Source organism: Aedes albopictus, chromosome 1 (assembly GCF_035046485.1).
Source record: "Aedes albopictus strain Foshan chromosome 1, AalbF5, whole genome shotgun sequence".
Classification (NCBI taxonomy): domain Eukaryota; kingdom Metazoa; phylum Arthropoda; class Insecta; order Diptera; family Culicidae; genus Aedes; species Aedes albopictus.
The window spans coordinates 64,081,182-64,097,345 of NC_085136.1; the positions used below are offsets into that span (position 1 = coordinate 64,081,182).

The 16,164-nt window shown below is 44.9% G+C and overlaps 2 protein-coding genes across 2 annotated transcripts in view; one reads left to right on the plus strand and one right to left on the minus strand.

Annotated features, from left to right (window-relative positions):
• Nucleotides 1-3,545: 3,545 nt before the first annotated feature.
• The window catches only part of LOC109406862 (activating signal cointegrator 1 complex subunit 2), a 35,293-nt gene continuing 22,674 nt past the window's right edge, over nt 3,546-16,164 (minus strand). Inside the window, exons 4-5 of the mRNA XM_029854673.2 lie at nt 8,643-9,027; nt 3,546-5,137 (exon numbers count right to left, since the gene is read on the minus strand). Of these exons, the coding sequence (XP_029710533.2) occupies nt 3,614-5,137; nt 8,643-9,027 (1,909 nt within the window). The 3' untranslated portion in view covers nt 3,546-3,613. The remainder of the gene's footprint in view (nt 5,138-8,642; nt 9,028-16,164) is intronic.
• LOC109406863 (probable cytochrome P450 6d5) lies at nt 9,238-11,213 on the plus strand. The gene is made up of 2 exons (XM_019679866.3): nt 9,238-9,984; nt 10,055-11,213. Exons 1-2 carry the CDS (start codon nt 9,361-9,363, stop codon nt 10,946-10,948), a joined length of 1,518 nt encoding a protein of 505 aa, XP_019535411.2. The 5' UTR covers nt 9,238-9,360; the 3' UTR covers nt 10,949-11,213.

The window sequence follows — 16,164 nt, forward strand, 5'->3', positions numbered from 1 at the left end:
AGACACGTGGAATGATGTCGACAGAGCAGTAACGAGGATGCTGTCCGCGCTGCTGAGGAAGTGACGCGAAGACCAGAGAGCGCCGGAACGCGATCCGGGTAGGCATGACAAATTCTCTGGTGGAAAACAGGCTCAGTAGAAGATTCCTGACTAGCATTGATCGGCTCTGATCACGACCTCATGAAGTTCCGTGAAAACTTTATCATGGCCTCTCTGTCCACATAGAAAACCATGAGATCAATACACGACTACTTACGACGAATGGAGATACTGGCTCGGAGGGGGAACCTTAAAGCATTGAAGAAGGTAACAACACCTACATCAACGGCAAAGGTGCGATGAATCCGTTCGCAAGAAGCGATCTGACGAGTTTGCCGACAGTGCAGAACCAGCAGACACAACAAGAGCAGCTGGAGCAACAGGAACTGCACGGCCAGCAAAAGCGAAGAAGTAGCTGTGTGACCAACAGTAGCGCGAGCAAGAACAGAGTGAGAAGGAAACAGTAACGGCAGTAGACCTAATCAGGAGACGTTTAAAATCACACAAGAAGCGCACGTTATGCAAGGGCAAGGCCATTAAGGACCTCGTGGCTAAAATCCATGTAGCCTCAAAGAATGAGCGGCGACTAAAAACATACTGGCGGCAGCGCTACTCCATCAGACGAAAATCGGAACAGCTTCTGCTATCGGCACCAAGACAAATGAAAAGTCATTGCGGACGTATAGCGATAGACGGTGGAAATAATGGTACCCTCTGGCGTGAGATTCGGAAAAGGAAGGACAGAAGCGGTAAAGATATCATCAAAACGCAAAAACCTATCAGGAAGAGGAAGTAACGTGAAGCGTCACCGACGAGCTAGCCAACCAGTAATCGTAATATTTAACTAGCGAAGATATGTACGATGCTGAAGTCTTGCGGGTCATGAGACGAACACGCAACTCCAGCAGTTTGGCGCAGACGCTCAGCATCTAACTCAGCATACAAAGAGCTTATGAAGAGAGTAATGAGTGAAAAGATGCAAATGAAAGCCATGTGTTCCGATGTGATGATCCAATGTAAGGATTTGGACGAGATCGCCACCAAATAGAAAGTGATCATCGCCATGAGGAAGCTATGCAATTGGTTCCAGTAGACTCAGCCAACGAAGCGGAAACTACCAACAGCGTTGAAGTTGGTTGCTCAATATGCCCACTGGTTCTCTCACCGACCGGATGGATACTGCAGGTGTCTGGCATATGGCCACGTGGAGCGAATCTGTAAAGGAATCGATAGTAGGAAGCTGCGCAGATGGTGCGGCCAAGAAGCTCATAAGACGCAAGACTGTAACAACGAGCTAAGGTGTCTGTGCTAACAAAATTCGCAATAAAAACACACGCCGAGAGGCTCTAGATATCCGGTCTTTAAGCAGAGAAGAGTTACTAAACCACAGTGGAGGTAACTTAACTATACTAAACCTCAACCTCTGTGACACAGTACAACAATTGCTGTGACAATCCGTATGAGGATTTATGTGTTATGTGGCTATCCTTTTTGAATCGTATCGTATGCCAGCCGGAACCGGTAACTGGATTTTTTTGTGTGTAGCTGGTGTGAGCGTGCGACACAACCATGTCAATAAAAATCGAGCCGAATCACAGACGTCGCCATTCATACTTGTGAAATGAGGCAATTCGCGACCTCTAGGAATAAAAGCTTCAAAGCCAGGACGCGAATGCAAAAAGCTAGAACGACGACGAGAGAAAAGTACAAAGGGACGAAGGATGAAAAAACAGCGCAAACTGGAAAGTCATCGCTGTAGCGCTGCATGAGATCAAGGTTTCTGACAACTTCTGTAGGATTTTAAGTAGCTACTTCAATAACTGGACCCTTGGTCGCAATGCAATTGCAGGGCAGAAGAACGTTCCGATAAGTGCGAGCTTCCTACAGAAGCAGAGATGTAGCAGAACTGTACTGCCCCCACTCGCAAAACAGTCCCATATGAATAGGAAACCCAGCAAAGATGGGACTGTTATGCGAGTGGGGGCAGTGTAGATAGTTGCTGTGGAAGCAGTATTGCAGGGCCAACATTGGTGAGTACATGGTGAGCTCATTTCATGTTACTAATTTAATATCCTGCTTGGCATAATTCCCTACTGGAACGATTGGAACAGAGACAATAGTCCTGTTCAACGACGTAGGTTGAACTTGCTCGAAGTTGCTGCATCCCGCTCTTACCCGTTTGATGACAAATTGGTAAGAGCAAGATGCAGCAACTTCGAGCAAGTCCAACCTGCGTTGTTGAACACGACTAATATCTCTGTGTTCTGGAACACTTAACTGATAGGTACTTAATTTTCTTTATCAATTCGCAATCTACCAATTCGTACATCATGTGGCAAGCACAAAAAACGCTGTACACTATGAAGTCAAGTAAATTTTCATTGCGGAATGATCCCAGATAACTCCAGCATGGTCTTGCTGTATAGCCATAAGTTTACCACATCGACCAAATCGTCCAAACCACGAACCAATATATTGATGAGTAGACCCTATATATACAGGGTGTTAGGTTCCTGAGTGTAAACTTTTTAATGGGTGATAGAGGACCATAAATGGTGAAAAAGTTGTTCTACGCATATGGTCAAATCTCAACCGTCACGCAGTTATTGAACTCCCCATGTTTTTGACTCTTATTGCCTAAATTGGCTATAACTTTAAAATGGTCAAACTCATCGCAGTTTTTTATGCTTATTCGAAAGATTATTGAATTTTCTATCAAGTGGCATCTTTTAACCGATGGGTTTAGTTAAATAACTAAGATTTCTAGAGAAAATAGCTTAAATGTTGTGAGTTTTAATTTGTTTTTGTTAATTATCTTTGAAAAATGCGTATTAATTTAAAATTCTTTCTTAGGCAAAGGTGTGCCCCCTGTTCCACTCTACAATTCATTCTTTGACATCAAACTTCTATCTCTGATCGTTTTCTTGCAATTTTGATTTAAACGTCGCATTTCAGATCATAAATTTGCAATCGTCATGGTAAACACTTTTTTGCGCACTGTGCCGCACATTTAAATCAAAATTACAAGAAAACAATAAGAGTTAGAAGTTTGGCGTCAAAGAACGAATTGTAGAGTGGAACAGGGGCCACAACTTTGCCTAAGAAAGAATTTTAAATTATTACGCATGTTTCAAAGATAGTTAACGTAAACAAATTAAAACACGCTACTTTTAGCTATTTTGATCTTGAAAACTTAGTTATTTAACTAAACCCTTCGATTCAAAGATGTCATTTGATAGAAAATTTAATAATCTTTCGAATAAGCATAAAAAACTGCGATAAGTTTGACCATTTTAAAGTTATAGCCAATTTAGGCAATAAGAGTGAAAAACATGGGGAGTTCAATAACTGCATAACGGTTGAGATTTGACCATATGCGTAGAACAATTTTTTTTCACCATTTATGGTCCTTTATCACCCATTAAAAAGTTTGCACTCAGGAACCTAACACCCTGTATAAATGCTTTCTTTTCCGTTCATGGAATTGATTTGCCCCGAATGACATATTATGATAAATACCCACATTCATGTATTCATGATACTTATCTTAGCAATCCTCCAACCCGCAACCGCCTTAGCTCGGGATCATTCCTTTGTTCCTCTTGAACGTCGCTCCCTGCTTCCTGTTGTGGTTGGCCCGACTGGACTTGTTCTCGTTCTTATGCTTGCGATTTATCAGCACATCCTTCTCCTGACCCTGTCCCTTGGCCTTACCCACAACATCCCTGTTTTGACCGCTAGGTTGACCGCCGCCGCCACCGCCTCCCCTAGCCTGATGCTTACTTCGCCACCTCTCCTCTGCACGCTGACGAAGCACCTCCGGATTTTCGCAGAAATCAAGCGGCTTCTTCCCACCTCCACTGACCGCCGGTCCTCCTCGCTGCACCGCCTCGTCCTCTTCCTCGTCTTCGTCATCATCCAGCTCGTCCACCAGTGCGTTTCTCATCTGCGCCGACAGTCGAATCGTCTTCGATTCGCTATCAGCCATCGCATCGTAGCTATCGTCGTACTCGTCATCGTACTCATCGCACACATTCGAATACTCCTGATAGCGATCCTTCATCTCCTTCACGTGACTCTTGTCGTCCAGCAGCTCCTTCAAGTTCTTCGGCTGACCGGGCATTCCCTTGCCCTTCTTCATCACGCCCTTGATCTTGTCGTGAACCAGCACGTCGAACTCGTCCCCATCGTAGATGTTCAACCGCTCGATGCCCGTCTCCAGATAGAAGTTGTCCAACTTATCCGGCGGAATGTACGGCTCAGTGGGATCTGCTTCGGCCAAATCCGGTGGAAGATTCCCCTCCAACACGGCGGCGATTGCCTGTTCCACATCCTCGTATCGAGCCAGGATCTTCCGCACGTAGCCATCGCCCAGATCCGGTAGAATATCCAGGACCTTCCGAACGTTGGCTTCGATTTGCTGCTCCGGGGTCAGTTCCAGTTTGGCGGATGTTCCGCTGGGACCCGGTTCCACTTCTTCCGCGACTCCTCCGACCGCTTCTCCGAAACTCTCGTCCTCCTCGGGGAATTCACCACTACCGTCATGACCATTGGTCATCCCGTTCTCCCCACTGCAGTAGGCATTCTGAACGAAGTCCAGTTTGAAGCTGTCCACGCCCTGACAGGCCTGCTTGAGGATATCCAGGTCCCGTTCCACCGGATAGTGTCGTTGATAGTCGCGCACAAAAACCGGATCCGACAGGCACTCGGTCAGTATGCAGAGGAACTTGTCGGCCGGCAGAAGGCTCGCCTCCGGCTTCTCGAGGATAGTTTCCAGCTGAAGGTTGACAATGGCACGGAACGCGGCCAGCAGTTCCATGCGGGCCGCATTCAAGTGGACGAGGTACGGCGAATCGTTGTCCATGGCGAAGATGTTCTTGTACAGCAGGACCAGGGTGTTGTCGTAGAAGTTGGAGATGGATTGCTCGAGGCCAAGGTCGGTGCAGGTTGCGCGAACTTCGGGATAGACTTCGACCAGCAGGGAGAGAGAGCTGCAGCAGTCCAGGACGTAGATGGCCAAATCGTTGAGGGTGCTGGAGGTGGTTGCGTTGCCATCGATACGATCCGTTTCGATACGCTGCTGGATGATTTTGAATGTCTGGAATGGGAGAGGGGAAGAGAAATTCTGATAAAGCTAAACGTCAAAGTCCATCAGATGAACTCAGTTAGTTTCATTAGTTCAAACTTCTTAAGAATTCATTCGAAGGAGACCTACTTTCAACGAAAGCATCGACAATGTTTGCAAGTGATTATCCGGCAGTATCCGTCAAGATAGCGTATGGTCGATTACAAGCCGAGTTGTTTGCATGACAGAACCTCGGATATTCTTTCAAACACTATCTCAGGAATCTCTAGATCCTCAGCAATGGCAGCTGAACGGACTGAAAATCCTTTCCACTCGAGTTTATCCCCGCTCTTCTTATTACACCCTTATTACAATGTTGAACAGCAAGCACGAAAGACCATCACCTGGCCGTAATGCTCTGCGAGATTCGAAGGGACTCTAGTGTCCCTGATACTCCAACTACGCACATCACTCGATCCATCGTCGCTTATGGTTCAATTTCAACAATCCTTCGAACGGTTCTGATTAAATTTCAACAGTCCTTCGAACGCTTCTGGTCCAATTTCACAAATCCTTCGAACGCTTCTGGTATAATTTCCACAACCCTTCGAACGCGTCTGGTTCAATTTCAACAATCCTTCGAACGCTTTTGGTCCAATTTCAACAATCCTTCGAACGCTTCTGATTCAATTTCGACAATCCTTCGAACGCTTCCGGTTCAATTTCAACAATCCTTTTAACACTTCTGGTTCAATTTCAACAACCCTTCGAACGCCTCTGGTTCAAGTTCAACAATCCTTCGAACGCTTCTGGTTCAATTTCTACAATCCTTCGAACGCTTTTGGTCCAATTTCAACAATCCTTTGAACGCTTCTGGTTCATTTTCAACAATCCTTTAAACGCTTCTGGTTCAATTTCAACAATCCTTCGAACGCTTCTGGTTCAATCTCAACAATGCTTCGATCGCTTCTGGTTCAATTACAACTGTCCTTCGAACGCTCCTGGTTCAATTTCAACAATCCTTTGAACGCTTCTGGTTCAATTTCAACAATCCTTCGAATGCTTTTGGTTCAATTTCAACAATCCTTCGAACGCTTCTGGTCGAATTTCAACAATACTTCGAACGCTTTTGATCCGATTTCAACAATCCTTCAAACGATTCCAATTCAATTTCAACAATCCTTCGAACGCTTTTGGTCTAATTTCAACAATCCTTCGAACGCTTCTGGTTCAATTTCAACAATCCTTCGAACGCTTCTGGTTCAATTTCAACAATCCTTCGAACGCTTCTGCTTTAATTTCATCAATCCTTCGAACGCTTCTGGTTCAATTTCAATAATCCTTCGAACGCTTCTAATTTAATTTCAATAATCCTTCGAACGCTTCTGGTTCAATATCAACAGTCCTTCGAATGCTTCGGATTCAATTTCAACAATCCTTCGAACGCATCTGGCCCAATTTTAACAATCCTTCGAACGCTTCTGGTCCAATTTCAACAATCCTTCGAACGCTTCTGGTTCAATTTCAACAATCCTTCGAACGCTTCTGCTTTAATTTCATCAATCCTTCGAACGCTTCTGGTTCAATTTCAATAATCCTTCAAACGCTTTTGGTTCAATTTAAACAATCCTTCGAACGCTTTTGGTTCGATTTCAACGATCCTTCGATAGCTTGTGATTCAATTTCAACAATCCTCCGAACACTTCTGGTTCAATCTCAACAGTCCTTCGAACGCTTCTGGTTCAATTTCAACAATCCTTTGAACGCTTTTGGTTCGATTTCAACGATCCTTTGAAAGCTTCTGATTCAATTTCAACAATCCGTCGAACGCTTCTGATTCAATTTCAACATTTCTTCGAACGCTTCTGATTTAATTTAAACAAACATTCTAACGCTTCTCGTTCAATTTCAACAATCCTTCGAACGCTTCTGGTCCAATTTCAACAATCCTTCGAATGCTTCTGGTTCAATTTCAACAATCTCTCAAAAGCTTTTGGTTAAATTTCAACAATCCTTCGAACGCTTCTGGTCCAATTTCAACAATCCCTCGAACGCTTCTGATCGAATTTCAACAATCTTCCGGATGCTTCTGGTTCAATTTCAACAATCCTTCGAACGCTTCTGATTCAATTTAAACAAACATTCTAACGCTTCTCGTTCAATTTCAACAATCCTTCGAACGCTTCTGGTTCAATTTCAACAATCCTTTAAACGCTTCTGGTCCAATTCCAACAATCCTTCGATTCGATCGCTTCTGGTCCAATTTCAACAGTCCTTCAAACGCTTTTGGTTCAATTTCAACAATCCTTCGAACGCTTCTGGTTCAATTTCAACAATCCTTCGAACGCTTCTAATTCAATTTCAACAATCCTTCGAACGCTATTTGTTCAATATCAACAGTCCTTCGAACGCTTCGGATTCAATTTCAACAATCCTTCGAACGCTTCTGGTTCAATTTCAACAATCCTTCGAACGCTTCTAATTCAATTACAACAATACTTCGAACGCTTTTGGTTTAGTTTCAACAATTTTTCGAACGCTTCTGGTCCGATTTCAACAGTCCTTCAAACGCTTCTGATTCAATTTCAACAATCCTTCGAACGCTTCTGGTTCAATTTCAACAATCCTTCGAACGCTTCCAGTCCGATTCCAACAATCTTTCGAACGCTTCTGGTTCAATTTCAACAATCCTTCGAATGCTTCTAATTCAATTACAACAATCCTTCGCACGCTTTTGGTTTAGTTTCAACAATTTTTCGAACGCTTCTGGTCCGATTTCAACAGTCCTTCAAACGCTTCTGATTCAATTTCAACAATCCTTCAAACGCTTCTGGCTCAATTTCAACAATCCTTCGAACGCTTCCAGTCCAATTCCAACAATCTTTCGAATGCTTCTGGTTCAATTTTAACAACCCTTGAACGCTTCTGGTCTAATTTCAACAATCCTTCAAACGCTTCTGGCTCAATTTCAACAATCCTTCGAACGCTTCTAATTCAATTTCGACAATCCTTCAAACGCTTTTGGTTCAATTTCAACAATCCTTCGAACGCTTCTAATTTAATTTCAATAATCCTTCGAACGCTTCTGGTTCAATATCAACAGTCCTTCGAATGCTTCGGATTCAATTTCAACAATCCTTCGAACGCATCTGGCCCAATTTTAACAATCCTTCGAACGCTTCTGGTTCAATATCAACAGTCCTTTGAACGCTTCTGATTCAATTTCAACAATCCTTCGATCGCTTCTGGTCCAATTTCAACAGTCCTTCAAACGCTTCTGGTCCAATTTCAGCAATCCTTCGAAAGCTTCTGGTTCAATTTCAACAATCCTTCGAACGCTCTTAGTTCAATTTCAACAATCCTTCGAACGCTTCTGGTCCAATTTCAACAATCCTTCGAACACTTCTGGTCCAATTTCAACAATCCTTCGAACGCTTTTGATTCAATTTCAACACCCCTTCGAACGCTTCCAGTTCAATTACTTTGTGGTGTGGTGTAGTTGTGTACGAATTGATATTACAGGATAGAAAATACTTACACTCTGCAAATACTGCAGCCCAACCCGCAGGTCTTGCTGGAACTTCGGCTGCAGCTTGAAGATGGTCTGCAGCATCAACCCGAGCACGGCCTTATTGTCGCGACCGTAGATCGGCAGCAGATCGAAGATCAGCGGAATCGACACGAGGAAGTGCTTGTACAGAAGCTCTCCCAGAAACTCCCGTCCGATCCAGCAGCGATCCGACTCCCGTTGGGTTATCATCCGGCAGATGACCTGCAGGGTGCAACGATGCGCGGCCGAATACAGAGGGAACACCTTGGCTGACGAGCGGACCACCCCGATCAGGTAGTACGGAACGGCATTTTGCGTGAACGAGATGACGGCCTCGACGGCACCCGGGTTGTGAATTAGGGTGGACCAGAATCTGAAATGGAATAATGAAATTGGGATGTTTAAGTATTGGAGAGTTGTTGTATTTCGTATAGTTCTGGATATTCCAAAAGATGTTTTGAACGATTATTCAATCGCAAACAATCATGACCATTGACTTTTTTTTATGTAGATAACAACATACATTTAGCGGTTACGACCGGCATAACACTTGTTTACACGGAAATTTTATCGCCACCTTCCGTTATCTGAGGCGAGTGATTTTCAATTATTTTATCTTCGCGCCGAAACCCATTCATCGTGATTAGGTTAAAAATTCGGTTCCCTTATCATGATCCGCGATTTGAGTTGAGCTATCAGTACTAAAATGACACCGCTTTCGATAGGAGTGGCACTGCTGTGCGTGGCCGCATACGTGCTCTTGAACTACATCTTCGGCTACTGGAAACGGCGAGGAGTTCGACAGCTGACTCCGTACTTCCCGTTCGGGAACTTCGCGGGCGTCTTCCTCGGCAAGGCGTCCTTCCCGAAAGTCTGCGAGAACCTCTACGAACGCAGCAAACAATGGCGCCTGCTCGGTGGATACGTCCTGCTGCGACCTGTGATATTGGTTAACGACCCTCAGCTAGTCAAGGACATCATGGTGAAGGACTTCCAGCACTTTCACGATCGGGGACCGCACGTGGACGAAGTCAACGACCCCCTGAGTGGACATCTCTTCTCGCTGGCAGGCGAAAAGTGGAAGATCCTCCGGGCCAAGTTGACTCCGACGTTCACCAGCGGACGGCTGAAGGGCATGTTCCAGACCCTGGTCGATACGGGTGTAGTCCTGCAGGACTACATCCAGAAGTACGCCGAGGGTGAAGACGTCGTGGAAATCCGGGAAATTCTAGCCCGCTACAATACGGACAATATTGCGTCGGTGGCGTTCGGCATCAAGATCGATTCGATTAACAACCCCAACGAACCGTTCCGCCAGATTGGGCGTAAGGTATGTAGGCGTGCGACTGATAACAGTCTAGGTTGATTCTAATTCGTTATCTAACTCGGACATTTTTAAGGTTTTCGAGCCAAACTTCCGAAACAACATGCGCGGACTGATAACGTTCATGACGCCGAAGCTCAACCAGTACTTGAAAATTAAGTCCGTTGACGACGATGTGGAGCGCTTCATCATGCGAGTCGTCCAAGAAACGTTGGAAGGCCGCGAGAAGAACAACATCGTACGCAAGGACATGATGCAGCTGCTGCTGCAGCTGCGCAACACTGGAACCGTATCGGTCGACGAACGCTGGGACGTCGAAACAACCGCCAAGTTGAAGAAGCTCTCAATCGGAGAGGTCGCCGCGCAAGCGCACGTATTCTTCCTGGCCGGATTTGAGACATCCTCAACGACCATGTCGTTCTGCCTGTACGAACTGGCCAAGCATCCGGACATCCAACGCAAGGTTCAGGCAGAAATCGACTCAGTCACTGGTCTCCACGATGGTAAACTGAGCTACGACAACATCAACGAGATGCGCTACCTGGAGTGCTGTATCGACGAAACCCTCCGCAAGTATCCTCCCGTTCCGGTGCTGAACCGCGAGTGCACCCAGGACTACAAGGTCCCCGGCATGGACTTCACCATCGAAAAGGGAACGGCCGTCATACTCCAGATTGCTGGGTTGCAACACGATCCGCAGTACTATCCGGACCCGATGCAGTTCAAACCGGAACGGTTCCAGGATCCGGAGATCCGGAACAAACCGTACGCTCCGTTCGGTGACGGGCCAAGGGTTTGCATCGGGATGCGAATGGGTAAGATACAGACCAAGGTGGGTCTGTCGCTGCTGTTGTCGAAGTTTAACTTCGAGCTGTTTGGCCACGAGGAAGAGGAACTGGTGATGGATCCGAACAATTTCGTTCTGACGCCAGTGGATGGCATCAATTTGAAGGTTAGCTGTCGCGAGTAGCTGGGAATGGTAGGAGCTCGAATGCTTTTTAGGATTAGTTCTTAGAAATACATCAAATTACTTATATTGATAGTGTGACACAATATTTGTCTATATTTCGGTATATTTTTTGAAGACGTCACACCCCATGATACTAGAAGCATACTGTACGCCTTACATCTATTTAGACCATTCGTGGATGAGTTTGAACTTTACTTCAATAAATTTTCCGACTCAGAAGTCTTAACCACAAAAATAGTTCAATAAAAAAAACTTTGGAAACACAAATACACCGTTCCCGCACCCTTTCTGGATATGGTGTATGCTATTCGTCATCTTCACCTCTATTTGTAATCAAAATGAAGCACATCATTCACCGTTTTGAAAGAAGAGCTAAAGTTTCAAGATCCAAAATGAAAAAAAAAAAACTGTACCACCGGATCATTATGACAGAGAACAAGCAGATGACGGAGCAAAACGCTCCGGTTTTCAAGAGAGTGCATCCATTCGGTCATCAAGCAACACGGAATTTATCATAGAATCTCTTACATCCAATATCAAGGAATTCGTCTACGAGCCCGAAATTGGCCTTGGTTTTAGGAAATACGATGACCTCTCCGTCAAGGAACCAGCAAGAAGAGAGACCATTTGGACGATGCAGCTAACGTTCGGTTGTTGTTGCGAAGCTTCAGCGTAACGGTCCATAACAAGTACGTCAACTTTGTCCTCCCGAAGCACCCTCGAGATTTGATTTCTAAAATTTGCTGGTTCAGACATAGCGTGTGATGGCCTTTGGGTGACACTCAGATCGATGCGTGACTCTACTTTCAATTCAAATGCTCAGCCCTCCAACAAGTGACGAAGTTCATCAAGCATGTGTTGCCTTTCAAACTCATCAATACAACAACACCAAAATTTTTGAAATGCTTCCAGCACGCCAAAAATCAGCAAAAGAAATTGCTGAATTTCAGCAACATTTTTGCTGTATTGCAGCACAACTTTGCTGATCAACTGTCAAAATTGCTGGATGGTTCAGCAAATTGAAAAATAATTGCTGATACTCAGTAATTTGTATTGCTGAATGCAATCAGCACGCCAAAAATCAGCAAAGTTTGCTGATTACCAGCAAAAATTTTTTGCAGTGACATACGTTCTTCGCTCATCGAGCCGCACTATTAGTAATAAAGAACTGCATCATGATGTCTAACTGTTTGGTCATTCCGGAGCGCTAAAATCTAAGCTAACGCATTTTAAAATTGGCTTCCTATGCTTCCCCATGCTAAAAAAACGGTGCTTCACGCATACAGTAAACTTTTTCCAGATGGCAGCAGCGTACCTTCGAACTCTTGAAGGCAACCCAGCCTTCGAAGATTGCGTGCACGAACATAAAACAGTCTTGATTGAACCACCAATCTGTACAGACGGCCAGACGGAAAGATGCGTTGATCACGATCCACTCAAATTCGTATGCTGGACGGCAAGACTCCATTGCAGCTGATGCTTGGTCGAACAAGAGGACAGCTCAACGTGAAAACAGTTCGAAACATGAGGTGAGGACAGTTAAATTGAAAGCATGAAGTGAAGTGGCTACATAGGACTCCATAGGGGTGACAAGGTCTACAGCACCAATAACAAGTGGCAGTGAATTCTCGGCGTTACTATTGAAACTATGGGTCGAACCAACCATAACAGGATGGACGAGAGAAGCTTATAGGGCCGCATTTACATCATCTCAAGCTCCTCTTCCAATGAAACATCACGACGGTGGCATTCTATCTTCTTAATAGAGTCAAGTGGGACTGATCTGAAACAACGGATGAGCTGATGTCGGCATTGCCATCCGTCCCATAAAGTCGTAGGAAGGCTTTCATATACTTTTCAGACCAGTACCCAGCTTAGAAAACTTACTGGGAGGAAGTAGGTTCAGATGAACACTTGATAGACTTGATTAGCGCTGATCCGGCTCTAAGTTCAGTCTCCATAAGGGCCTGTCATGGGGCCTGTTCGATCTCGCCTCATTGTCGGCGTCATCTCTGGCTTATTGGTTCCAACGCAAGCATGTGCTGTGCAGAGATCGTGTCATTCATTGTTCTGTTGATCACCGCAAGCCCTATTATCACTATCCAGCCATCGGCGAAGACTTCAACGCCTAAGTGGTCGAATGGAGCAGCAGCTGGGTTCTACTGGAATCTATGGCCAGGTTGACCGTGGATCTCACGGACGTAGACGACAAAAAATACCTCCACTAGGAATGGTGCAGAGTCCATCATCGGTGTGACCTTTTGGAGTCCGGATCCGAACTCAGACTTCGCGCATCGTACCTAAGGTCTTGCAGGAGGATGCACAAAGTTCGCACTGATGAGGGTAGAACGGAGCGATGTGAGGTATACAGGGCGGCTAAACTGATGCCTACAGGATAGTCATGACCAAAATGAAGGGCACGTAGCACCCCAGAACGCTTACCAGAGATGCTGCAGAAGATCGTGCAAACGTTGTATCTGCACCACTACCATGAGCTACCGTGCCTCATGGTCAAACCGGCTAAAGCGTAGTCGCTCGAGGTGAACAAGGCACCAGGTCCAGACAGTTGCCATTAAGGCGGCCATCGAGGCTTACCCTGACATGTCCAAAATGTCTATGCAGATGTGCCTGAACAGATACGAATTACCGAGGAGGTGGAAAAGACAAAGACAGGTTCTACTGCCCAAGCACGGGAAGCTATCTGGTGACCCGTCACCAGGTCTGTAATCAGTCTACTGCACACTGGTGGGAAGCTGTTGCCGGTCTATACCGAGAGGCCAGAAGAATCTGGGCTCTCGGATAACCAGTTCGGTTTCCGGAAGGGTCGATCGGGGGTTAGTTCAGCGATCAAAATGGTCCAAATAGCGCACCTAAAGAATCTAATCCACTACTGCGGGGTCGTAACGCTAGACATGAAGAACGCGTTCAACAGTGTCAGCTGGGTCGCCATCGAGAACGCCACACGCAACTTAGGTGTCCCGGATAGCCTACGGCGGATACTGTAGAGCTACTTTCAGAACAGGGTGCTCCTCTACGACACCGACAACTTCTGTCCGGTCATGGGTTTTTAGGCGGTATTTGCATAAACTTCCGAGTGCACAAACTCCGATGATACTACTGCGGAGCCCCACTATTGGAATATCCACGCTTCGTCTAGTCTAGTCTAGTCTACACATACACAGCCATTCATTGAAAGAATACTGGAAAATGATAGAATCGACTTGGAATATCCACGCTTTGTTGGACAAAAGTCGAGTATGTAGTGACAATTCATTCAGGAGTTGCTCCATGTGGTTGCTCTTCAATTCCCTTATGAATGGCATCCAGGAGTTCCTTCTGGGATTTCTTCTTTTGAGTATTTCTCCTTTTTAAATTTCCCCTGGATTTACTTCTAAGATTCCTCAAGCGTTTTTTTTGCTAAAGAAACACGTAAGGAATTCCTTAGGGAGCTCCTTCAGAGATTCTTCATGCAGTTTTTTCAGGGTTTGGTCAGAAGTTTTATCTGGAACTCTTCCAAGAGTTCTGTCTAGGATTATTCCAGGAACTCTGTTCGGGATTTTTTCCGTGCTTTCTCCGGGAATTCCTTCTTAGATTCCTCAAGGAGTCCTCAAGGGAATTCTTCCAGAAGTTCTACCAGGGATTCCAGGGAGATTGACATCCAAGAACAGAAGGAGAGTTGAATTTATGAAAGACGGACCTGGTTAGGGTGGCGCTTTGAATCCAGTTTAGCATTAGTATGCTATTGCTAATGCATTGAGCAAGTCACACAAATTGGTACAGTCCCAGACCGCTGTTAAGAGAATTGTCTCCTTCCTGTCCATTATCAAATCACAGAAAATTCCGGGGCTCGAAAGGAAAAAGACAAACTACTCATAACAATCGCGAATTATCTGGAGATCAATTTACAAGCACTTTTCGAGGCAAAATTTGCAACACCACCCGTTTCTCAGTTTGGCCGGCCATAATCAAAACAACGCGGAGCAAAGAAAACACGTCACAGTTTCGAAAACGCAGCCGCTTGCGCGCACAGCCTACTACGATCTCCATGGCGCTTCGAATCCGGTTTGACTTTCTATTGAATGAACTTTGCCTTCCAATACTTCAAGTTTTTTCGACAGAACGATAGGTATGATATGTTCCCGGTATTGGACTTCAAAATTTATACATAGAATAAAGTATATTGTATTGGTTCCTTCAAGACAGTGTTGTATTTGCATAATTGGCATCGCTGCCTTAATGGCACTGGTGAAATTTTCTAAATCTTTGACGTTTATGATTTGGACCTGTAGCAACACTGTTATTTGTGGAGAAACAAGCAACGAGTTTCTGGAGAAAATCCTGGGTGAATATCAGAAGGGATTCTTGGAGGAATCTCGGAACGAATGCCTTGAGGAGCTATGGTTGAACTCAAAAGAAAACCCTGAAGGAATTTTACTTAGAAGAAACCTCGGCAGGAATCTCAAAATGATTAAAGGAAGGACTCCCAGAAGAAACTCCTGGATGTATCTTAGAAAAAAACTCTGAAGTAATCGCTGGAAAAACTACTGGATGAATCTTAGAATGAATTCCTGGAGAAAACTGAAGAAGCATTCCTGGAGAGGTTTTGGATGGAATTCCTGGAATAATCCCGGAAGGAATTCCTGGGAGTGTCTCGTTCAAAAGCTCCTCCGAAGGAATCCCGGAAGGGTGAAACTTCTGGAGAAATTCCGAGCAAATGAGAATACCAACAGCATAATATAATAACAGCAAAATACTATCAAGCCGAGGACCTGGGATCGAATCCTATTCCCATTCATTGGGGGTTCTCAAAAAAATGATATTCTATCTAAAAGTTCTCCATGAGTTCTTTCTAAGCTTCCTCCTGGAGTTTGTTGATGAGTTCTTCCAGAAGTTCCTTCAGGGCTTTCTTGTTTTTCGAAAATCCCTCCAGGTATTTCAATCGGATTTTATATACGGGAAATGTCATTTGATGGATGTATCCCATCGTACCCAACTGAAACTGAAAAAAGCAGGTACATGGTAAAAGCACTTGACTTCGCCATCGATAGGCCCACTGTAGCCTTGTCTGTTTGACATAACTCCACTGCTGTCACAATGTTAATGATCATATACGGTGGCGCCTCTATTTAAATGCGGTGAACGCTGGAAAATTTGGCTTAATTGATCCATTCTATCTTGGAATTCTGTCTTGGAACAATTGGTTTTTTCATGAATTT

Coding starts and splice junctions, on each gene's coding strand:
- LOC109406863 (XM_019679866.3), top strand. CDS start 9,361: ATGACACCGCTTTCGATAGGAGTGGCACTGCTGTGCGTGGCCGCATAC. Junction 9,985..10,054: donor TCCGCCAGATTGGGCGTAAG/GTATGTAGGCGT, acceptor GACATTTTTAAG/GTTTTCGAGCCAAACTTCCG.